Below are 16980 nucleotides of genomic sequence, written 5' to 3'. Positions count from 1 at the left end.
AGTCCGAGCTACTTAGGAGGCTGAAGTGGAAGGATCACTTAAGCCCACAAGGCAGAGGTTGCAGTGAGACAAGATCACACCACTGCACTCCAGCCTGGGTGACAGAGTAAGACTCTATCTCAAAACACACCCACGCACAAAACAAAACAAAACAAAACCCTACCACTTAAAGACACACACTCAAATATTTACAGATAATGCTAGATAACATCTGGGATTTGATTTAAAATAACCAGCAAGGGTGGGAGGGGAAAGAAGCACACAGACAAAGTAAGACTGACTGTGGCCATATGTTGGTAATAGTTGCTGAGTGATGATGTTATGAAGACTCAAAGTTACTCAATTCTATTTATAGTAACTTCATCCTATTTTGAAATATTCTAACTTAAAAAGCTTTAATAAATTCTTAGAGATCATATATATGAATCTCATAAATGAAATTGCTTCCAACATGTTATGTAAAGTAGAATTACAGATACCGTCTATCCATGTCATTACCTTAAGAAAGAGCTGAAAGAACTGAAAAATCCCACAGCTAAATAAATGTGTTTTCTAAAAGAGATCATCCACATAATGCTCTTTAACTTTTACTTATGTAATTGATATACTGAGTAGGGACTGTGAGGTGCAGGCAAGTGTCAGTGATACATACTGTATAGTCCTCTTTGACTAAGCACATCATCCTGTTCTACTTTGCTTTGTGTTTTTTTAACAGAGAATCTGAGTCAATTTGATACTGTATCTTGGAAGATTAGGTGAACTTCTGTTGTTGAGGCTACTTGGAACAAGAAAAACGAAGACAACTGAAACTAAAGGTAATTACTACCTAAAACACGAAGATAAAAAATAGCTCATTTCTGCTCCTTTTCTCCCCTCCCAGGGAATAAGCAACCCCTCCCCTATTATCGAATCTTTAATTAAAAAGGGAAACAGATTACAGATTTAGGTATTCCCACCTATCTTCAAGTACCTATTTTACTGCAAGTAGTCCCCAAGCTAGGTCTTTCTAACTGCTGTAACCCAATTTTTGCACTTCTCCCAATCCTTCAAGCCCAAAATTTCATAAAAATTAATGTTTTAAAAAATGTAATTATACACACTGCCTACCACAGTGCACCCCCTATAATTCCACTCAAAAGATACTTAGTATGGACGAAGATAGTCTGATGGTCATTCTGAACATACTGACTTCCTGTCTGCTACATTTGATCTGCTTCTAGCTGAACTGCACTGCTATCTTCATCTCCACTTTCTCCGGTGGGTCAAAGAATAACGAGCTTTGGAAGAATCAAATACTCTAATATTAGAATTGATTTTTTATGTATCAAGGTGACTTACACTATGACATGTTATATAAATTTAATTATTATATGTATTCGAAAGTACATACAAAAGCAATTTTTAGCTTTCCTATAAGGAGTCAGAACATAGGTTTCCTTACACTAAAGGGAAAATAGTTATAAAAATATCATTTTCCATTCTAAATTTGAATGTGCATTGTATTTGAGAAAACAAGTTTTTTAAAAACTTACCACTTTAGTAAAAAGAATGATGGTCTTTTCCAGTCTATCTCTACACACATTATCTGTACCTATACTTCTACCTGTTAAAAATACATTTCAAATATTAGTAGAAGTTAATAATACTCTGTAAGTTCACAACCAAGACAACATCAAAACTTTTACAAAAATAATATTGCTGGTTTTATTTTTGCATATTATGCATTATGAATTCATTATTTAAAAAGCAATACCAAGATTTACACCGAATGACACAGTAGCCCTCTGTGCCACATTATACAAAATTAATCCTAATATATGAACTGAACTCACTTTTATAGTAAAAGAATAGTCGTTTTAGCAACGAATCATGGATAACATTTAAAAACTAAATGTCACAGCTGAAGTACAACACACATGTGTAAAATAAAGCACTCAAGGAGTAACATACTCATTATCATTTTTCCTGTATCTTCTGACAAATTGATTCTGATAATTTCCCTGGGGTGATTTTTTTTTGTACATTCAGAACAATGTCCACCAGCTCATCAGCTACTCTGCTCTCTAATAATACTCCTCATATTCTGTTTGTTCATTTGTCTTATTCTCTCCTGGAAGGGTTTGTATTCTTCCTTCTGCCACGCCCACAGGATGGCCAGAGAAAAATGACTATTTTTAGAAAACGTAACTTACACAATATGAACACTCCTATTCATCTTTGCATGCATAGTACCCAGAACAGTGTCTGCCAAAAGGCTCAACAATGTTTTACTAAATTGAAACTAACATAAAACAATCAGTAGCTCCTTAAAAGAGAGTAGACTAAGATATCTTCTCAGGATAGCAAATCCCCATACACACACATACACACAATTTGTGCGTGCACACATGTGTATGTCCAAATAAAGGTGCTTACAATCACATGGAAGAAGAAGATAACAAACAGACCACCAGTAAAATACAACACAAATATAAATGCTATAGTCTCTCACATGGGATAATAAATAATAAAGGATGCTAAAGATAAGCCAGTGGAGGTTAATGAACAAGGGATTTACAAAATGAAACTGTCAGTTAAGGAAATTTATATCACAGTGATATGCAGCAAATACTAAAAGTGAAAGAGTCTACAAGAAGTCTAAACAGGATTTGGCATATAGTCTATAGGTCATATTTGTTATACATATGACTGTTGTGAACATCTGCCTGGAAAGGGGTAGCCACAGAAGAAATATAGAAAGGGGAACGAACACAAAATAGATTTTTTTTTTTTCTTGAGACGGCATTTGTTCTGTCACCCAGGTTGAAGTGTAGTGGTGAGATCACTGCTCACTACAGCCTCGACCTCCCAGGCTCAATCAATCCTTCTTGAGTAGCTGGGACTTCAGGCACACACCACCATGCCTGATTAACTTTTTAATGTTTTTTGTAGAGACAGGGTTTTGTCATGCTGCCCAGGCTGGTCTCCAACTCCTGGGCTCAAGCGATCCATTCGCCTCAGCATCCCAAAGTGCTGGTGTTACAGGCGTGAGTCACCATGCCTGGCCTCAGGGAAATCTTTTTTTAAAAATCTGTTTTGGTCAGGCAAGGTGGCTCACACCTGTAATTCCAACACTTTGGGAGATGAAGGTGGGCGAATCGCTGTAGCCCAGAAGTTTGAGACCAGCCTGGCAACAAGGGAAATTTCTCTACACTCATTACCAGTGCAGTAGTCTCCTCTTTGTTTTGCCTTCCCCAGTATCAGGTGCCTACAGTCAATCACAATCCAAAAATATTAAATAGAAAATTCCAGAAATAAACCATTCTTAAGTTTTCAATTGTGCAGCATTCTGAGTATGGTGATAAATCTCCAGTTGGCCCAGTCTGTCCTGCCCCAGACGAGAATCCTCCCTTTGTCCAGCAAACCCCAGCTATATACACTACCCGCCTGTTAATCACTTAGTAGTCACTTTGGATATTAGCTCGAAAAAGCATAGTACACATAGGGTTTGGTACTATCTGTGGTTTCAAGCATCCGCTGTAGGTCTTGGTTTGTAGTCCAAGGAGGGACTTCTGTATATGAGACAAAGGCTAAGCTTCTAACTTAACTTCAGAAAGTTGATACAAAATACTCATTTTAGCTACATATAGGATCCTGCAGCTATCAAGTGCTCACTCAGGGGGGCAATTTGACAAGAGACACTTTCTCCAGATTTACAAGTGCGCAACAGAAGCTATTAAAGAATAAGTATCTATTAATCCCTCATTAATCCTAGCTATTAATGAATAAAAATTCTACAGTAAAAAGGACTGCAATGAAAGTACTTACTGCATTCCAGAAACTGTTTTAGACGTTCAAATATTCCATGTAAAAAACCCTAGAAAAGAATATTATTTGAAATATCTCAATTTACTGTTATAAAAATTTACCTTGTACCTTTTTCAGGGATACTAAAACAAATCTATTACATCACTTTAAAAAGTTAGCTGAAGAAAAATAAGTTAAAATTAGCTAAGCAAAAAACAATTCACTATTATAAACAAGGAAACAACTATAGTATTTCACCTCTTCAATACCTCATTTAGTTACATAAATCACTTTGCAATAAATAAAAAATTACTTTCTAAGCATCCTGTTTCACTAAACACTCTCTATTCTCCTTACTTTGCTTTAATTTTTCTTCACAGGCTTTAAATCCCTTGAAATACTGCATTTGTCCATTTATTATGTGGCTCCTTACATTAGAATATAAGCTCCTTGAGAGCCAGAACTGTGCTCTGTTTACTGCTTTATCCCAGAATCCTGGAACTTTGTTTGGCAATAATTAAGTATTCAAAAAATGAATGCATGGTACCAATTATTTACACCACAGTTCCTAACTCCAAGTATATGACACATTGGTCCTCAGATACTAGTTATTAGATAGGCATCAACATATACCAGCTAGGTCTAATGGACCATTATTTTTGAAAACATATTCTAAGATATGTTTTGAATAATTAACAGGAATAAATAAAAACAGTGAAAAAAATTAAAATTTTTAATAAGAATTTAAACATAGAAGACATCTTTGTATCAATAAATGTTGGCATACAAACATCATAAAAGATGTCATACACTCTATTAGCAAATGAGGTGGTCTCGTTTTGTCATGAAATACTGGATGATGGTGGCTTTCCTAGAAAATAATTAACTCTAGAATGCCACAATTCCTCTCTATCCTCAGAAATATACTGTTCATTCATCAATTCTTGAGTTTGAGAAAATTCAACTAGGATACTATTATCTGAAGACTTAGTGTCTGAGATTTTACTTAGACAATCAATTTCATTGTTAACATTAGAGTCAAGAGTACTGCTCTCAGACTCTAAATACCCGTCCACTGACTCATCAAAAAACTAGTAAACCTTTTCCTCTGTCAATTTCCTTCCCTCTCTGTCATTTCAGGTAGAAAATGTAAAATTCTGAATTCTCAACTATATTAAATAAAAGCTAAAAGCAGAGTAAAATGAATGTTTCCAGTCTTCCTTTATACTTTTCCAGAAACGGGATGCAATACAATTAATACAATTTAATTGTGTTATATTAATTTAATTGGCAACACAATTAAAAAAAGAAAACTTCAGGATGACAACTTCACTACTGCATCATCTTCCATTTTCATACGATTTCTGTCTTTTTAAAGCATAGCTGACAGTAATTTATAATGAAAAAGTAACAACAGAACAATGAAACAGCAAAAGGTTTCAATATAAAAGAATAAGATCACTAAGAGATCCCATGTCTCTTAAATTTATAAAAGGGTCCAATAGTCCTATTCTCCAAAGAAAGTAAAAAATTATAAATGCCACCGATTTTAAAAGCCATCATATCAAGGTGCCTGCCTTCAGAGCCCAGAATCTCACCACTGTCATGTATCGTTTCTTTAGCATCTTTTAAGCTCTCTGTTGTTTTTCAGATTTTTAGGCCAGGTGCAGTGGCTCACGCCTTTAATCCCAGCACTTTGGGAGGCCGAGGCGGGTGGATCACCTGAGGTCAGGAGCTCGAGGCCAGCCTGGCCAACATGGAGAAACCCTGTCTCTACTAAAAATACAAAAACTTAGCTGGGCGTGGTGACAGGCGCCTGTAATCCCAGCTACTCAGGAGGCTGAGGCAGGAGAATTCCTTGACCTTGGGAGGCAGAGGTTGCAGTGAGCCAAGATCATGCCATTGCACTCCAGCCTGGGTGACAGAGTGAGACTGTCTCAAAAAAAAAAAAGATCTTTATATTATTTGAAACGTTGTCCTTAATTTGTTAAGATTTTATCCTCTAATTGATTGATATACCTTAATTGCTAAAATGAGGCATTTATAACTGAGTAAAGGTTGACATATGATTTATGCAAACAGAAGACTCTTAAGGCAAAGCTAACGCTCACAAAATATCAATGATAGCCCAAGTAAACCACTATTTCACCTCACAGGAATATAAATCAAATCAACTCCTTTTCACTTAAAAAAAGATAAACATAATATTCTAGTTAATGAGAGTAATATTGCATATAATTCCTGAGGCTTTTGACATATTGCTTCTAACATAAAGGATTTATTCATTAAACAAATAACTATTGAGAATTTACTATATAAAAAAGACTGTTCCAAGCTCCGAGTCACAGTGAATAAAACAAAACCCCTGCCTTCATGGAATTTATACATTCTAGTGAGGGAACTGAAAGGGAGTTGTCAAGTTGGTTTCTTGATCATCTTTTTTGGCAGTATGGCAATTAAAGTGTATCTGGATTTAAATTGAGGCTTGATATCTTTCAGCAATGTGGTAATACGTATCAATACTGTGGAGGTGCATATGCTTAACCCAACATTTTCAATTCTAGGAATTTATCCTAAAGAGATTAGAAAACCACATAACAGTTACCTAAATGTTCACTTCATATCTTTTATCGAAAATGAGAAACTGAGAACCTGTATGTCCATCAACAGATAACTGTGTAAGTACATTATAAGAATCCTATATTAATATCTTTTTTGTAAAAAATTAGTCTACTGACACTAATCATATGAATGTACCATACAATCATTTTAAAAATAACATGTAACAATACAACTGACAAGGGAAAAATATCTATAATATGCTTAGTTTGTTTTTAAAATGCAAGTAAGGAAACAACAAGTAAATATCCCATTTGTATCAAATTGAGCGAGAAGGTCTATCCAGAATAATATGCATAAAATGTCTTCAAGGATATTTATAAACTTCAGCAGTATCTCTGAAGAGTACGATTATAAGCGATTTTTTAGTTTCTTTTTCTGAAATTTTTAACTTAAATAAAAAGTATGTCAATTTTCATAAAATGAAATAACCATCATATTACGATGATGTATATTAATCGGTTTTAAACTCTTTTAACAATAGAACAATTACTTCAATCAAATCTCATCAATATACAAAAAAATTCTATTTTTTTAATGGCTCTGGTCAAATCTAGTAGGGGAGACCTAAAGACCTAATTAGATTTGTTTTTTTCTCAACTCCTGAGCAACCCCCAAAGCAACTTACAAAAAGCAATGTTTTGCCTGAGCTAAACTTACTGTGAATACTAACACAGATCTAAATATAATAAAAGGCCACTTCATCTATTTAAAAAAAAAAAAAAATGCAACTAGGCCAAGCACAGCCACGCCTGTAATCCTAGCACTTTGGGAGGCCAAAGAGGGCGGACCACTTGAGGCCAGGAGATCGAGACCAGCCTGGCAGAAATGGTGAAACCCTGTCTCTACTAAAAATACAAAAATTAGCTGGGCGTGGTGGCACATGCCTGTAATCCCAGCAACTTGGGAGGCTGAGACAGGAGAACTGCTTAAACCCAGGAGGCAGAGGCTGCAGATACCCAAGACTGCATCACCGCACTCCAGCCTAGGTGACAGAGCAAAATTCTGTCTCAAAAAAAAAAAAAAAAAAAAAAGGTAACTATATTTTTGCATAGAAAAAAGAAGATGGATCTACAGACAATGAATATACATCACAACTTATGATCAATTTATTGACAAGGTTTTTCTCTCATATATTTTTTAATTGATTGCAAAGAGCATGTATTAATGTTATGAGCAGGCAGAAAAAAACAAATTTATTTTAAATACACAAAAACAAAGGAAAATATTAAGTATATAAATAACTATCTACAATGTGCCTGGTAATGTTATAATGGCATTCAAATTCACAGGAGTTCATTTTAATTTAAATTCAAATTAACACTCTCAATGTACCATGGTATCCTTGAGAAATATCCTGGGCCTATTTCCTCTCCTTCACACAACAGCCACTTTGATGTAGTGAAAACAGACCAGAAGTCTAAAAGTCAGAATGGTAAAAAACTAGATGGTCACTTAATAAAAACTCTTCTAATTGAATGCCAAATAAAAAGAGCACTCTTCCAAACATTCAGGAAAATACCACTTTCCCAAAGTCACGGCAAATTTCTTTGATCACTTACCATCACCTCCATATTCTTATGAGGTTCCACAAATCCATTAACAGTTAACTTACGCAGCACTGAAAAGCAAAAGCAAGCTTTACTTGAATCGTATTTTATCCTACGAAAAGTACAATCACAAGAAAGATTCAGAATCACAAAATGTAATCAAGCTTGGAGGTTAATCTGAGTTAGAAAGTTAACTCCTGGTCATCTGGCTGGGAAATTAGTGGGAAAAATGGAACTAAAGTCTAGTTCTTCTGACTCACAAATGCAGTGTTCTTCTGACTTATTGTTACTTCTCATGTTTCTAAAACTGGATTCCAAAATTTAGTGTAATTTATATAATTGTTAGTACTTCTTACCTGCAATAACTGAAATTGGAAAAGTTATTTCTGTTTCACAAACTTTAAGCTATGACTCAACGGTAACCAAAAAACTTCATTCAGTGTTAGGCTATATTAATGGAAATACAGTTATCTCCTTAAAAGGATATAAAAATTAAACCCTATTTCCAAATTTGGGATCAACTACACTGCTCAACTGTGACATTTCATGAGTAACACTGACAAACTAATATACACAGAGAGATAAGCAGGATAATAGATTTGAAGGCAGAGCTAGATTTAAATCCTTGCTCCATTGTCTACAGCTATAATATTACTTTGGGCAACATTTCTAGATCTCAGTTTCCTCATCTGTAAAATGTGGTTAACAAATCCTACTTCATAGGGTTATTGATGGATTCCATGGTATATGTAAAATATAGCAATTATTTAGCAACACTAAGGATGGTGACAGTGTAAGAGACAAAATTAAAAGTTCAGTAAATAAGCACTGCTATTACAATACTAAAAAATTACACCTTAAATAGTGTTTATGAGGTCTATAAGCAATGGATTAAATTTAGGTTTAGAATGTAGCTGTCTACTAGACCTTCAGTTTGTAAGTCGAAAGCAATGTATTAAAATTAGGTTTAGAATGTAGCTGTTTATAAGAACTTCAGTTTGAAATCATCAATTATATCCAACTCAGTAATGATGCAGTAACTTTTCCTCGTTTTCATAAGGAGAAAACAGAATTCAAATTGAGTCCCTTATTCTGGATATGTTTTCTCACCATAAGACCTTGAGCCATAATACCTAAGAGGATCCTTTCCTTCTCCCTTCATCACCTAGTTAACTTCCACTGATCCTTTAAGATTACGGCTCAAAGATCACTTTCTCAGGGAAATTGTTTCTGATCATATTATCAGTTATCATAATATCAGAAGGCCTCTGTCACAGGTGTCACTTTAAATATATTTGTGGGATCATTTTATTAAGTCTATCTCCCCAGTGCCAAGCACCTACAGATTTGTCAAATGAAATAATGAATGCATCCATGTCTAAAAGATACTAAATGCACTAAGTGTAAATTCAGATAGGGATTACACAAAACAAAAATTCTAGTCTGGAGTATTTCTTCATTTCAGGACAGAAACATATAGTTACACAACAAAATTTTCCAGGGCAGGATGTCTCTAGAAAGTTAATGTGAATCTAAGACCTTTAGATGGTGAGGTATTAAAAAGCTTAAGGCAGGCAAAGATATAGTAAAGCTACATATTTTTCGTCAGGAGTTAGGATTTGAAATCAGTAAGGCAAGAAAACCCTATAATCAAAAGAAATCTTGAAAATTTCTTAATCATTAAATATACTACTATACACACAGTTTTGTATACACAGCCTTATATCAGTTTCTCTAATTCTTTCTGAGTAAACATTTCTCTCCAATGTATGTAATTTCCTCCTCAAGGATGTTGACAAAACCATCTCCACTCACTTTTGTAACTACTTCTACAATGGATTTTATTTTTCAACAGTCCTTTAAAATCATTCAAACATTTCTTCACAGGTTTCACAAAATGTGCTGACAGTTTGGGATTTGTGCATCCATTGTCTGGTGAAAGTAAGTGATGCATTAAGGCAATGCCAAGACCGATGGGATTCCAAGGTACCAGAATGAGTATGATAAAAGAACTTATAAGGAAAACTAAAAAGAATGCAAACTGAGTTAGAGTAAGAGAGAAACTGATGCTGTCTGAGATCAAACTAAGAAAAACAAACTCGGACAGGCACAGTGCTCATCCCTGTAATCCCATCACTTTGGGAGGTCAAGGCAGAAGGATCACTTGAAGCTAGGAGTTCAAGACCAGAAAGACGTAAAAATCAGCCTGGTGCAGTGGCATGTGCCTGTAGTCCCAGTTACTCAGGAAGCTGCAGTGGGAGGATCACTTGAGCCCAGGAGTTCAAGGTTGCAGTGAGCTATGATTATGCCACTGCACTTCAACCTGGGAGCAAGACCCTGCCTGTCCAAAAAAAAAAAAAAAAGAACTAACACAGTCTTAGCAACTAGCAACCAGAACAGAAAGAAGAAAGAGAGGAGGGACTAGAACAGTAAGAGAATGAGACAAATGAGTATGTTTCAGAAGAAAAGGAACCTGGGAATATATTCATCAAGATAAACAGCTCAAGAAAAGTGAGATGGAGATTTATGCTAAGGGAATGCCTGCAAGCAACATACACCAAGATGCAGGTCAAGATGGCATCCCATCAAGCACCTTCTGAAATCCAAGTGAGTGTGAGGCACTAAGATGAAAGATGGAGCCTTGCCTTGCCAGAGAAAGGAGGGATGAAAGACGGTGCTCCTTCCAACCTGGAGAAAAAATTTTAGGAAAGTTGGCATGACAATGATAAGTGTAGGGGTCCAGAATGAGAAAAATAAAGTAGAAACAAAAACTAGAAGCATTTGAAAAAAATATATTCAGAGCCATGAGGCCACAATAGTGTGAATAATGTGAATCTAACTATCCACTTCAACTTACTATATGTGCTTTCAAAAATTAGAGGGCGTAGAAGAAGAGCTACTGTCACAAAACCATAAATAAGCCCTTATCTTTCAGGGAGAAATTAATCTCTTATTTTTCCAGTGAAATTGGGAACAGAAAACCCATATAAAGAAACTATTTGGTGACTGTTCTGAGGTATCTCATTTCAAAAATGAACATTATCAAGTTTAACAGTACCTTTCAATGATAGCAGAGTTCGTTCTAGTGAACTCAGAATTACAGCTTCATTGCCAGAAGAAACTTGTTGCAGGAATGTGTCTGTGTGGTGATTCCACAGAGAGCAGGCAAAATTATAAATTCCAGAAGCTAACTGCAAAAAAAGGCAACAAATTTATTCATAGTGTATTATAGATTTCAGTAATACATTAGAACTACAAAGTAATATATTTTAGTTTTACAACTAAGCACACATTTTCTGAGAGATCTGAAATAGTCAAAGAGTATTTGTGGCAATGTTTCATACTTTTTTAGCCACAAACCACAGTAACACATACAGCTTACACTGGCTGCTAAACACACACAGACACACCCCTAAAAGACTAGTTTCTTAAAACAATATTAATACCTCATCAAATCCTGCATTGCAGCCTTATATATTCTAATTTTATTCTTTTTATCCCCACTAATAGGTTGCAACCTCTGTTTAAAACAATGATTTATGGACTGTCACTGAGTATGTCAGATAAATCAATATATGAAGATATACAAAGGAGAAAGCCTTCCGTGTTCTGCCAGTTCTACCCATATGGCTTTTGCACATTTAATGCCAGGAACATACCAACCACATGGTTTCTCCGTTGCTTTACTAAAGTGTACTGATATTTAAAAATCTGACCCTCATATTAAGAATGTAGTTAATCTCTGCCTCACACTTTGAGGCAGAACATCTTCCAGTGATATCTTCAATTTTTTCCAGGAGTTCTCAGAGCAATCCAGCTGAGTCTACATGGCTATTTACTTTAAATTAAAACTAGATAAAGGTATTTATGACTAGTTATCATCAGCATACTTCGGAATACTTTTTCTTACTCAAGATATAAGCATCTCCTGTTCACGAATTAAATGCTATTTATAGAACAGGCATCAGATACCAGAGCTGCAATCCTGTTAAAATCATGTTTTTATGAAAAAATCGAATTCCATTTATGTTAATTAAGTATTTTTAATGGTCTGGGCCATTAAAACAGCTTCCCAATATCCCCCGGGGCAACTGTGCATGTATCCACACAGAACACACAAGCTTAGCAAAGGCTTGAACCTCAGCTAATCTGAGTCTTGGAAAAACATCCTGTGATCCTCCCAGAACACAAGAGGATAGAAGGCTTGTAAGAAACTTACAAGACCATCTACTACTCGCCTCTTTATCTCGTCCTTTAGGCTATCATGAGACAGTTTCTCATCACCTCTCAGGTTCTGAAGAGGTATAAGGCTTTCTGTCCTACTCCCCTTAAAATATACTGCAGAATATAAAACTACCGAGCTATATAGTCTAGAATTGGCTTCTCAGCAATTAGGCATCCCACAAGTCACATTAGAGTCATCCATCTCCTATTGTTTCTGTGTCATTCTTTCTGGTGTATGAGACAAGGCCCACAGGAAGCTTGCACCTGTAGGTGCTTCCCTTCTCTATCCAAATTAAACAATGAACTGCCTGAATCTAAAAGTGGTTCACTGTATCTTTACAAACTATATCAGTCAGGGATGCCTTAGCCCTTCCTTGTCTTGTGTGTATACTTCACAACAGGTACAATGACTACTTATTAAGCTACTTTAGCATATTCTCAAGTATGTATGCAGTATTCCAAAGAGTAAAATCAAACTGCTGAATCCTAATGTTTCATCATAGCCAAAATATTTTAGTGATCGTTCTCTCAATAGTGTTACAACACAAACTGCTGTATCATAAAAAGAGTTTGAAAGTGACATTTTCCCATGAAGTAATAATGTAGCAGAGAAGCAAACATTCACTCTGATAGAAGGGAAATAATATTTAAAAACTGGGAAAAAAGATTTATTTCAACAAACTTGCATGCTTTACTTATAACTTCAGTAAACCATAAAACGAATTCGTATTTTTCTTAGTAAGTCCTTTCAGAAAATAAAAAACTGAAATATATATCCAGAATTGAAAAAACATCTATCGTCCTAAATTTTATTATACTTACTGTGTAATATACAACATCCTAAACTTTCCCAACACATACATCATTAAAATATTTTGTCAGCCAGAAGAAAGTGAAAGAATACAAACAGAAGGATTTAGAGGCAGAAAGGGTAAGAATTCTACAAAACACCTAAAATTAAATTTTAAACTAATGTAAAATTTCTTACTGTAGCAAATATTTCAACTCCCCAAAAATGAAATCTATAGCCTTGGCTATAATTTGTAGATCTGTTTTGTACTGTGTCTTTTTGTAACAAATAAAACAAAAACTCAAAGGGTGCCATACCCAAATTTCAAGTAAGACCAAAAAACTATTAAGCTTTAAACCGATATCTTGCTTACTACAAAATGACATTTTGAATAATTTTATAGCCTTTCTTTGCCTCTCCTTAAAACTACCTGTTAACATTAACTTCTGTAGATTATATTAAAATTGTTTAAAAGGACTTTATATTGAAATTTTTTGTGTCAGTATTATCTGAAGTCACTTGAACTCATTTAAAAGGTATGCTCAGAGCAGGCGCGACGGCTCACGCCTGTAATCTCAGTGCTTTGGGAGGCTGAGGCAGGTGATCACTTGGTGTCAGAAGACCAGCCTGTGCAACACGGCGAAACACGGTCTCTACAAAAAATACAAAAAAATTAACCTGGCGTGGTGGGGTGCACCTGTACTTCCAGCTACTTCAGGGGCTGTGGTGGGAGGATGCCAGGATGCCTTGAGTCCAGGAAGGGAGGCTGCAGTGAGCCGAGACCGCACCACTGCTCTCCAATCTGGGTGACAAACTGAGACCCTGTCTCAAAAAAACAACAAAAAATAACTAGCTGGGCACGGTGGCTCATACCTGTAATCCCAGCACTTTAGGAGGCCAAGGCAGGTGGATCACGAGGTCAAAAGATTGAGACCACCCTGGCCAACATGGTGAAACCCATCTCTACTAAGAATACAAAAATTAGTTGGGCGTGGTGGTGCACACCTGTAGTCCCAGCTACTTGGGAGGCTGAGGCAGGAGAATCCGGAAGGCAGAAGTTGCAGTGAGCAGAGATATCGCCACTGCACTCCAGCCTGGCAACAGGGCAAGACTCCATTTCAAAAAAAAAAAAACCCATATAGGCCAGGTGCGGTCGCTCATGCCTGAAATTCCAGCACTTTGGGGAGCCGAGGCGGGTGGATCACCTGAGGTCAGAAGTTTGAGACCAGCCTGGCCAACATAGCGAAACCCCATCTCTATTACAAATACAAAAATTAGCTGGGCATGGTGGCACCTGCCTGTAATCCCAGCTACTCAGGAAGCTGAGGCAGGAGAAATGCTTGAACCCAGGAGTTGGAGGCTGCAGCGAGCTGAGATCACACTACTCAGTCTGCGTAACAGAGACTCCATCATAAAATAAATAAATAAATAAATAAAACCACATACACAAATAAAAGGTATGTTCAGGATATCAGTTTATCAGTATACAAGTAATTATGTAGATAATGATGACATAAATGGTAAATAACATTTACAGCATTTACAGAATAAGACATTTATTAAACCTTACTATGCACGCACTAGGCAGTACTCTCAGCACTTTACCTGTGTTAACTTATTTAATCACCACAATCTAAAAGTAGATATTATTTACTCTCCTTTTACAATAAGAAAATTAAGTGAGACATAGAAAAGTTAAGTAACTTGCCCAAGAATAAAGAACACAGTAAGAGGAAGAGACAGGATTTGAATCCAAGGAAGGTGCTCAAAACCTGCATTATTATCTTCTATGCTCTAATGTCTCCTAATACAATAACTAACAATTAACTGCACTGTATAAAAGAGATAAGCATTTTTGGTATAATTAAGTTCTGTTTAAACTTTTTTTTTTTGAGACAAAGAGTCTCACTCTGTTGCCCAGGCTAGAGTGCAGTGGCGTGAGCACGGCTCGCTGCAGCCTCAATCTCCTGGGCTCAAGCAATCCCCTCACCTCAGCCTCCCAAGTAGCTGGGACTACAGGGGTGCACCACACCAGGTTAATTTATATATTTATTTTTATTTTTTGTAGAGATGGGGTCTCACTATATTGCCCCGCCTGGTCTCAAACTCCCGGGCTCAAATGATCCTCCTGCCTCAGCCTCTCAAAGTGTTGGGATTACAGGCATAAGCCACCATGCTTGGCCCTGTTTAAACCTTTTGATATCAAAATATAAAGTACACCCTGGGCATGGTATCTGACAACTGTAATCCCAGCACTTTGGGAGGCAAAGGCAAAAGGATCACTTGAGGTCAGGAGTTGAAGAACCACCTAGGCAACAAAGTGAGACCCTGTTTCTACAAAATGTTTCTTAACAAATTAGCTAGACATGGTGGCGCATGACTGTAATCTCAGCTACTTGCAAGACTGAGGTGGGAGGATCATTTGAACCCAGGAGTTCGGGGCTGCAGTGAGCCATGATCACACCACAGCACTCCAGTCAGGACAAAAGTGAGGCACTGTCTCTAAAAATAAATTGAATGTTTTTCTTGTATATACACATATATTCATATACATATAAGCAACATACGTGTGTAAATTAGAACTAGTCCCATTCACTAGTCATAACAGCCATAGACCTTTTATCTAATTCTCAATACCCTCCACTACCACTACATGCCAGACTTGCTGAAAAAAAAAAAAAAAAAAAAAAAGATGGTGACAGTAATTATTCCCTAGTTCCTCAATTAAAAGTAAGATTAAGCTTGGAAAAAAAAAAAAAAAAAAGTCAGCCAAATAAAACATGGCACAGACTCAAGAAGGAAAACATTAAGGGAGAATTTGCCACCCTACATAACCAGCATATTTTGAAATTGTGTCAGATTTTTTAAAAGTATTTTGTATTGGCTGGGCACAGTGGCTCATGCCTGTAATCCCAGCTACTCAGGAGGCCGAGACAGGAGGATTGCTTGAGCCCAGGAGTTCAAGGTTGCAGTGAGCTATGAGTGTACCATTGAACTCTAGCTTGGGAGACAAAACCCTGTCTGTAAAAAATAAAAACAGTATTTTTTAATAATGGTAGCAAAGGAGCAAAACTGTTTTATTTTTTTCAGGCATTACTTCTGTTACCAGAAGAATATCTCTTTGCAGAATTCTACCACTTGCATACAGACAATGCAAATCACAGTAGACATATTACACATAAAATCTTCCGCACTCACCTACAAAACAAAGAACAAAAAATACCAAAGAACATCTCTGAATACTATACTACAGGTTCTTACTGTCACAAGATTGAATAAAAGAAAGCATTTAATCATGGTGGAATCAAAGTCATTAAAATAAAATTCTATTCTGTTCCATAAAATCATCTCCTTTTCTATTTATCATTCGACTCTAAAAATATGTGTTAGAAAGTTCAGTAATTCAGGTAGTCAAAGATTCCACTCTATTTCACCTTAAGCAACTTTCAATGTTGAAATTTTCATTCCTACTTCTCACAAAAATAAGTAAGATTTATAGGTATTAGTGGCAAAGTTAGATCTTGATCTATTAATTCTTCCCTCTTTCTGTTCCTAGAAAGTAATACTTAATATGAGAGAACTACAGGCTAAAACATCTCAAATCTGAAAACCTGAAGTATTTGCTTCAAAATCCTTAACTCTGAGTGTCAGCACGATGCTCAAGGGAAATGATCACTGAAGTATTTCAATTTTCAGATTTTCACATTTGAGATGTTCAACGTAAGTATAATGCAAATATTACAAAATCTGAAAAAAATCCGAAACATTTCTGTTCCCAAGCATTGCAGATAAGAAGTACTTAACCTGTACTTTAAGGACTACAGATATGAAAAGCACATAAGATGCCTGCCACACAGCAGGTATTGCTAAATGAAGGCATGTAGTATTTGAGACAGAAATTTAAAAAAAAAAAAAAAAAAAAAAACAATAGTATGGAAATTTAAAAACAAAAACCTGATAATTAAGGACATTAGGCATCTCTTAAAGTTCCAATTCAAGACTTTCTAGGTA

General features: G+C 35.9%; 1 protein-coding gene across 9 annotated transcripts in view; it reads right to left on the bottom strand.

Moving 5' to 3' along the window:
* Window positions 1-16980, bottom strand: part of IPO11 (importin 11) — a 229617-nt gene that overhangs the window by 161294 nt on the left and 51343 nt on the right. For all 9 annotated transcript variants that reach the window (XM_015140096.3, XM_015140095.3, XM_001083045.5 and 6 more), the window contains 4 exons: window positions 11014-11146; window positions 7968-8026; window positions 3808-3856; window positions 1533-1603 (listed from right to left, as the gene is read on the bottom strand). In XM_015140096.3, the coding sequence (XP_014995582.1) occupies window positions 1533-1603; window positions 3808-3856; window positions 7968-8026; window positions 11014-11146 (312 nt within the window). The remainder of the gene's footprint in view (window positions 1-1532; window positions 1604-3807; window positions 3857-7967; window positions 8027-11013; window positions 11147-16980) is intronic.

Source organism: Macaca mulatta, chromosome 6 (assembly GCF_049350105.2).
Source record: "Macaca mulatta isolate MMU2019108-1 chromosome 6, T2T-MMU8v2.0, whole genome shotgun sequence".
NCBI classification, from domain to species: Eukaryota; Metazoa; Chordata; class Mammalia; order Primates; family Cercopithecidae; genus Macaca; species Macaca mulatta.
This window is presented reverse-complemented; position numbering and strand designations above follow the sequence as displayed.